Genomic DNA, 8,340 nt, shown 5'->3' on the forward strand with positions numbered 1-8,340 from the left:
TGGTTCTTCACGTTCAGTAGATGTAGATGTCACTGGTTCTTCACGTTCTGCAGATGTAGATGCCACTGGTTCTTCACGTTCTGTAGATGTAGATGCCACTGGTTCTTCACGTTCTGCAGATGTAAATGCCACTGGTTCTTCACCTTCTTCAGATGTAGATGCCACTGGTTCTTCACGTTCTGCAGATGTAGATGCCATTGGTTCTTCGTGTTCTGCAGATGTAGATGCCACTAGTTCTTCACCTTCTGCAGATGTAGATGCCACTGGTTCTTCATGTTCTACAGGTGTAGATGCCACTGGTTCTTCACGTTCTACAGATGTAGATGCCACTGGTTCTTCACGTTCTGCAGATGTAGATGCCACTGGTTCTTCACGCTCTGCAGGTGTAGATGCCACTGGTTCTTCACGTTCTCCAGATGTAGATGCCAGTGGTTCTTCATGTTCTGTAGATGCCACTGGATCTTCACTATCTGTAGATGTAGATGTCACTGGTTCTTCACGTTCTGCAGATGTAGAAGCCAGTGGTTCTTCACGTTCTGCAAATATAGATGTCACTGGTTTTTCACGTTCTGCAGGTGTAGATGCCACTGGTTGTTCACGTTCTGCAGATGTAGATGCCACTGGTTCTTCACATTCTGTAGATGTAGATGCCACTGGTTCTTCACGTTCGGCAGATGTAGATGTCACTGGTTCTACATGTTCTGCAGATGTAGATGCCACTGGTTCTTCACGTTCTGCAAATGTAGATGCCACTGGTTCTTCACGTTCTTCAGATGTAGATGCCACTGGTTCTTCACGTTCTGCAGATGTAGATGCCACTGGTTCTTCGTGTTCTGCAGATGTAGATGCCACTGGTTCTTCGTGTTCTTCAGATGTAGATGCCACTGGTTCTTCACGTTCTGTAGTTGTAGATGCCAATGGTCTTCACATTCTACAGATGTAGATGCCACTGATTCTTCACATTCTGTAGATGTAGATGCCTCTGGTTCTTCACGTTCTGTAGATGTAGATGCCACTGGTTGTTCATGTTCTACAGATGTAAAAGCCACCACCGCCATCTATTGCGTGGCGGTTGAACTTACAACTCTCGTTCCGAACAGGCAACTGGACTTACAAACAGGTTTGAGCGTCTCTCTGAACGTTCAAAAGTCAAATGTTCATAGGTAGTGGTAGTCTCTGTGTTTAATTTGACCTTAACCCAATAAGATGGTCCGTCAGGCATGTATTTTCTGTTGTGCTTATCACACACATGTCTGTTGTGCACGTCACACGCATCCGTTGTGCACCGGCGTCTGCCTGGTGTCCCGTGTACTCACAATGCACCGCCACGTGGATCGTCTCCGAGGCAACGGCCTCGCTCCTGCCGCCCGGCATCGTGTAGTTCACCACGCAGCGGTACCCGGCTCCCACATCCCGCTCCTCCGGTTTGTAGCTCAGGACGGATGTCACGGCGAAGGTGCCGTTGGCCTCCGTCGCTACCGTCCGCGTCACTTTCACGTCTAGCCACGCGCACGCACGCAAAGACAAAGATCCCCCGTGTGGACCTCAACAGACCGTTGGGACAAGTGCTGTTAGCGAGTGGCAGCCCGGCACGACACGCGAGGGGGTGGGCGGCCGGCACCACGCCCCGCCAGCTTTGTCTCCGTGGCGCTAGCGATGTTTACTCACTGCACCACGTAATAGTGTACACTATGCAATACACGGCACTATAGCAGACGTATTCACCAACAGATACATTAACCGACAGATACGTTCACCAGCAGATATATTCACCAGCAGATACACTAACCAACAGATACATTCACCAGCAGATATATTCACCAGCAGATACATTAACCAACAGATACATTCACCAGCAGATATATTCACCAGCAGATACATTAACCAACAGATATATTCACCAGCAGATATACTTACCAGGTGATGGCAACAGGGGCAGGGAAGCCTTGTACCAGGTGATCTGGGGCTCTGGGTAAGCGTTGTGCACGAAATATTCACCAATCTGCAAGAGAGGGAAACAGACCAACACACACAACAAAGACAAAGAACCCCTGTATAGCCTTAACAGACTGTAGGGGCAAGTGCTGTTAGCGAGCACCTATGAAGGCCAGAACGGCACACGAGGGGGTGGGTGGCCAGCACCACGCCCGGTCGCCTTTGTCTCCCCGGTGCTAGCGATGTTTTTACGCACCGCACCAGGTATTTGAGGCCGAGTCTACCTAGGGGAGGCACAGAACCGGTTCAGATCATCGTCACCGGTATTGGCCGTGAGCGGGAATCGAACCCGGGCTGCCAGGGTAGTAGCGTTGTCCACGTCGGGATCGAACCCACGACCTCCTGCGTACCAGGCGAGGTAGTCAACATCCCCTAACTAAAACTAAACCACGTTTGAATCTACGCACGAATCGGTGGCGTCTACAGCACAGCCGTTGGCGTGCGGCCGTTTTCGCGAAGGGGACGCCGTGAAGGTAAAAAAAAAAAACAACCCTTAAATGACCGTCAGCGGACGGAGCAACAGGAATTTGAAATAAAAAAATGTCAACGTATTCTAGATTTAAAGCTTTCGTGACTGCAAGGATCCATACTCTTTGGTTCTATTCGGTAAAGTCACCACGTAGGTAAAAAATAAAACAACAAAAATCACGACGTTTCGGCCACAACACAAGCGGCCTTCATCAGGTGAAGGGATCAGGCTGTCTCGAGGACAGTGCTGGAGTGAAACACAGCCACGCTCAGACCGTGACCTTTAAGCGTGGCTGTGTTTCACTCCAGCACTGTCCTCGAGACAGCCTGATCCCTTCACGTGACGAAGGCCGCTTGTGTTGTGGCCGAAACGTCGTGATTTTTGTCGTTTTACTTTTTTACCTACGTGGTGACTTTACCGAATAGAACCAAAGAGAATGTCAACGTAGGCCAAGGGCTCACCTCGTGGCGCTGTCCGTTGAGCAGCACGGGCCGCCTGCTCGCCGTCACGGCCACCGTGGGGGCCGCTGGAAGGGAAGCGAGGGGAGGGGCCGTCCCGTGCGTCAATTTGTCGCGGGGCCGTCATCGGCCACTTGCTCGTGAGTCCGACCTCACTCCGAAATGTGGTCGGGCAGTGCGTCACGTACAGCAGCAGCGCTGTGCACGCCGTGCAACGCGTGTGGAATTGACGGGAGCGAAGTTGGACTAACGGGCAAAATCGACTAACGAACGTGGGCCCTCTGGATCCCGGCTTGTTCGTATGTGGGTAACGTTCGTAAGAAGTAACGTCGGTAAGTAGTAGAGACCACGCAAAAATGTTCGCGAGTGAGTCACTGCGGTAACATTCGTAAGTAGAGGCGTCACGCAGTAACGTTCGTAAGCAGGGGAGTCCTCGTAATGTCCATTAAGGAGTCTCCATAGCAACGTCCGTAAGTAAGGGGAGTCCTCGTAATGTCCATTAAGAAGTCTCCGTAGCAACATCCGTAAGTAAGGGGGGTCCTCGTAATGTCCACTAAGGAGTCTCCGTAGCAACGTCCGTAAGTAAGGGGAGTCCTCGCAATGTCCACTAAGGAGTCTCCATAGCAACGTCCGTAAGTAAGGGGAGTCCTCGCAATGTCCACTAAGGAGTCTCCGTAGCAACGTCCGTAAGTAAGGGGAGCCCTCGTAATGTCCACTAAGGAGTCTCCGTAGCAACGTCCGTAAGTAAGGGGAGCCCTCGTAATGTCCATAAGTAAGGGGAGTCCTCGCAATGTCCACTAAGGAGTCTCCGTAGCAACGTCCGTAAGTAAGGGGGGTCCTCGTAATGTCCACTAAGGAGTCTCCGTAGCAACGTCCGTAAGTAAGGGGAGTCCTCGTAATGTCCACTAAGGAGTCTCCGTAGCAACGTCCGTAAGTAAGGGGAGTCCTCGCAATGTCCACTAAGGAGTCTCCGTAGCAACGTCCGTAAGTAAGGGGAGTCCTCGTAATGTCCACTAAGGAGTCTCCGTAGCAATGTCCATAAGTAAGGGGAGTCCTCGTAATGTCCACTAAGGAGTCTCCGTAGCAACGTCCGTAAGTAAGGGGAGCCCTCGTAATGTCCACTAAGGAGTCTCCGTAGCAACGTCCGTAAGTAAGGGGAGTCCTCGTAATGTCCACTAAGGAGTCTCCGTAGCAACGTCCGTAAGTAAGGGGAGTCCTCGCAATGTCCACTAAGGAGTCTCCGTAGCAACGTCCGTAAGTAAGGGGGGTCCTCGCAATGTCCACTAAGGAGTCTCCGTAGCAACGTCCGTAAGTAAGGGGAGTCCTCGTAATGTCCCCGAAGCAATGTCCGTAAGTAAGGGGAGTCCTCGTAATGTCCACTAAGGAGTCTCTGTAGCAACGTCCGTAAGTAAGGGGGGTCCTCGTAATGTCCACTAAGGAGTCTCCGTAGCAACGTCCGTAAGTAAGGGGAGTCCTTGTAATGTCCACTAAGGAGTCTCCGTAGCAACGTCCGTAAGTAAGGGGAGTCCTCGTAATGTCCACTAAGGAGTCTCCGTAGCAAAGTCCGTAAGTAAGAGGGGTCCTCGTAATGTCCACTAAGGAGTCTCCGTCGCAACGTCCGTAAGTAAGGGGGGTCCACGTCGTAGGGGACGTCCCCCCCCCCCCCCCCCACAGCGCGTCATTCTAAAGTGAGTAGCCCCGACCGTGAGCTCGCTTACAAAACAGCCGCACTCTTGTGGTCGCCTCTGCCACGCCGGCCCGCCCCGCAAACACCTGGCAGATGAAGTCTCGCTCATCCGCAACCACCGTCGCGTCCAGCGCCAGTGCGGAATCATCGCGTTGGGCATCAATGCGGTCCGTGTAGCCGGTGTCCCCGTCGGCCACGAAGCGACGTAAGTCGCGGTACGATATCCTCACTCGCGAAGTTGTCGAAGTCTGCGCCGGGGGGGGGTTTGGCGACGGCGGTCGGGCGGATGACAGCGTGGTGAGTCTATGGGTAGCAGTGGTGAGTCCATGGGTGGCCGTGGTGAGTCTATGGGTAGCAGTGTTGAGTCTATGGGTAGCAGTGTTGAGTCTATGGGTAGCAGTGCTGAGTCTATGGTGCAGTGTTGAGTCTATGGGTGGCAGTGTTGAGTCTATGGGTAGCAGTGGTGAGTCTATGGGTGGCAGTGTTGAGTCTATGAGTAGCAGTGGTGAGTCTATGGGTAGCAGTGTTGAGTCTATGGGCAGTGTTGAGTCTATAGTTGGCAGTGCTGAGTCTATGGGTAGCAGTGTTGAGTCTATGGGTAGCAGTGTTGAGTCTATGGGTAATGTTGAGTCTATGGGTAGCAGTGTTGAGTCTATGAGTAGCAGTGGTGAGTCTATGGGTGGCAGTGTTGAATCTATGGGTAGCAGTGTTGAGTCTATGGGTAGCAGTGTTGAGTCTATGGGTAGCAGTGTTGAGTCTATGGGCAGTTTTGAGTCTATAGTTGGCAGTGCTGAGTCTATGGATAGCAGTGCTGAGTCTATGGTGCAGTGTTGAGTCTATGGGTGGCAGTGTTGAGACTATGGGTAGCAGTGCTGAGTCTATGGTGCAGTGTTGAGTCTATGGGTGGCAGTGTTGAGTCTATGGGTAGCAGTGTTGAGACTATGGGTAGCAGTGCTGAGTCTATGGTGCAGTGTTGAGTCTATGGGTGGCAGTGTTGAGTCTATGGGTAGCAGTGGTGAGTCTATGGGTGGCAGTGTTGAGTCTATGAGTAGCAGTGGTGAGTCTATGGGTAGCAGTGTTGAGTCTATGGGTAGCAGTGTTGAGTCTATGGGTAATGTTGAGTCTATGGGTAGCAGTGTTGAGTCTATGAGTAGCAGTGGTGAGTCTATGGGTGGCAGTGTTGAATCTATGGGTAGCAGTGTTGAGTCTATGGGTAGCAGTGTTGAGTCTATGGGTAATGTTGAGTCTATGGGTAGCAGTGTTGAGTCTATGAGTAGCAGTGGTGAGTCTATGGGTGGCAGTGTTGAATCTATGGGTAGCAGTGTTGAGTCTATGGGTAGCAGTGTTGAGTCTATGGGCAGTGTTGAGTCTATAGTTGGCAGTTCTGAGTCTATGGATAGCAGTGTTGAGTCTATGGGTAGCAGTGTTGAGTATATGGGTAATGTTGAGTCTATGGGTAGCAGTGTTGAGTCTATGAGTAGCAGTGGTGAGTCTATGGGTGGCAGTGTTGAATCTATGGGTAGCAGTGTTGAGTCTATGGGCAGTGTTGAGTCTATGGGTAGCAGTGTTGAGTCTATGGGTAGCAGAGTTGAGTCTATGGGTAGCAGTATTGAGTCTATGGGTAGCAGTGTTGAGTCTATGGGCAGTGTTGAGTCTATAATTGGCAGTGCTGAGTCTATGGGTAGCAGTGTTGAGTCTATGGGTAGCAGTGTTGAGTCTATGGGTAATGTTGAGTCTATGGGTAGCAGTGTTGAGTCTATGAGTAGCAGTGGTGAGTCTATGGGTGGCAGTGTTGAATCTATGGGTAGCAGTGTTGAGTCTATGGGCAGTGTTGAGTCTATGGTGCAGTGTTGAGACTATGGATGGCAGTGTTGAGTCTATGGGCAGTGTTGAGTCTATGGGTGGCAGTGCTGAGTCTATGGGTAGCAGTGTTGAGTCTATGGGTAGCAGTGCTGAGTCTATGGGTAGCAGTGTTGAGTCTATGGGTGGCAGTGTTGAGTCTATGGTGCAGTGCTGAGTCTATGGTGCAGTGTTGAGTCTATGGGTGGCAGTGTTGAGTCTATGGTGCAGTGTTGAGACTATGGGTAGCAGTGTTGAGTCTATGGGCAGTGTTGAGTCTATGGGTAGCAGTGTTGAGTCTATGGGTGGCAGTGTTGAGTCTATGGGTAGCAGTGTTGAGTCTATGGGTGGCAGTGCTGAGTCTATGGGTGACAGTATTGAGTCTATGGGCAGTGGTGAGTCTATGGGTGGCAGTGTTGAGTCTATGGGTGGCAGTGTTGAGTCTATGGGTAGCAGTGTTGAGTCTATGGTGCAGTGTTGAGTCCATGGGCAGTGTTGAGTCTATGGGTGGCAGTGTTGAGTCATTTGCTCACCGTACGTAGCCGCCCGTGACAAGTGGAGGTGTGCGGGGTGGGGTGGCGGTACTCACGATGTACCACTGGGTGACCACGCCGCTAGCCACGGAGACGTTGTACGTGCAGGGGACCACCAAAGGGCGTCCCAGTTCCACCTCGACCAGCGGCCTCACGGAGATGGAGATCGCTGCATGGCCACCTGCCACGATCACCGCACGCAGACTCCTAGTGTAGTGTATAGTGTAGTGTATAGTGTAGTGTATAGTGTAGTGTATAGTGTAGTGTGTAGTGTATAGTGTAGTAGTATAGTGTATAGTGTAGTGTATAGTGTAGTGTAGTGTATAGTGTAGTGTATAGTGTAGTGTATAGTGTAGTGTATAGTGTAGTGTATAGTGTAGTGTAGTGTATAGTGTAGTGTGCAGTAGTGTATAGTGTAGTGTATAGTAGTGTAGTGTATAGTGTAGTGTATAGTGTAGTGCATAGTAGTGTAGTGTATAGTGTAGTGTATAGTGTAGTGTATAGTAGTGTAGTGTATAGTGTAGTGTATAGTGTAGTGTATAGTAGTGTAGTGTATAGTAGTGTAGTGTATAGTGTAGTGTATAGTAGTGATGCCGCCGCTGTGCACTGCAGTGTGACGACGTACATGATGGCGATCATCACCTTGCAAGGAGGAGAAGGAGGCGAGGAGGAGGAGCAGCACCACCAGACACCGTGGCAACATTTGGTCGGCACCGTCCTCGCTGCAGATTGTGGAGCCGTCAAACCACCGTGGCCTTCCCGTCGCTAGTCCTAGTGTAAGTATTAAACGCGACGCATTTCACGATACACGTCGAGCGGTCCTCCACTCACAACGGAGATGCGTTACGACGACCCTCATCGCAGGTCTAAAATATCGTTAAGTCTAAGATGGCCTTGGCCTACCCGGGAGTCTTAAAGAATGGTGAATATTTAGCAAGACAGAGTTATTTACAGTACCCTACTGTGTAAACTATATACTGTATGTATTTATTAATTACAATACTGTATTGCACAGTAAAATGTAAAGTAAAAAAACAAGGTAAATTCTTCGCCTACCTAGGTCAACTGCAATTTAATAGAAAGTTTATTCAGGAAACAAACCTATCTGCTATAAAAAAAAACTTTTTACGCGCATTTAACGTATAGTATCGTGCTAACCCTAACATGAAATCGCTAAACGTACCGTACTCTACGTACCGTACTCCACGTACCGTACTCTACGTACCGTACTCTACGTACCGTACTGTACGTACCGTACTCTACGTACCGTACTGTACGTACCGTACTCTACGTACCGTACTGTACGTACCGTACACTACGTACCGTACTCCACGTACCGTACTCCACGTACCGTACTCT

General features: G+C 50.4%; 1 protein-coding gene across 1 annotated transcript in view; it reads right to left on the reverse strand.

The window, feature by feature from the left end:
• Positions 1 to 7,751, reverse strand: part of LOC142913303 (basal cell adhesion molecule-like) — a 29,774-nt gene extending 22,023 nt beyond the window's left edge. Inside the window, exons 1-6 of the mRNA XM_076060837.1 lie at positions 7,624 to 7,751; positions 7,038 to 7,162; positions 4,641 to 4,857; positions 2,926 to 2,990; positions 1,918 to 2,002; positions 1,317 to 1,499 (exon numbers count right to left, since the gene is read on the reverse strand). Coding sequence (XP_075916952.1) covers positions 1,317 to 1,499; positions 1,918 to 2,002; positions 2,926 to 2,990; positions 4,641 to 4,857; positions 7,038 to 7,162; positions 7,624 to 7,684 — 736 coding nt within the window. The 5' untranslated portion in view covers positions 7,685 to 7,751. The remainder of the gene's footprint in view (positions 1 to 1,316; positions 1,500 to 1,917; positions 2,003 to 2,925; positions 2,991 to 4,640; positions 4,858 to 7,037; positions 7,163 to 7,623) is intronic.
• Positions 7,752 to 8,340: the final 589 nt, after the last annotated feature.

The sequence above is a fragment of the Petromyzon marinus genome, unplaced genomic scaffold, assembly GCF_048934315.1.
Source record: "Petromyzon marinus isolate PM22_M1 ecotype Great Lakes invasive population unplaced genomic scaffold, UKy_Petmar_22M1.pri1.0 PM_G_Scaffold_24, whole genome shotgun sequence".
Taxonomy (NCBI): Eukaryota; Metazoa; Chordata; class Hyperoartia; order Petromyzontiformes; family Petromyzontidae; genus Petromyzon; species Petromyzon marinus.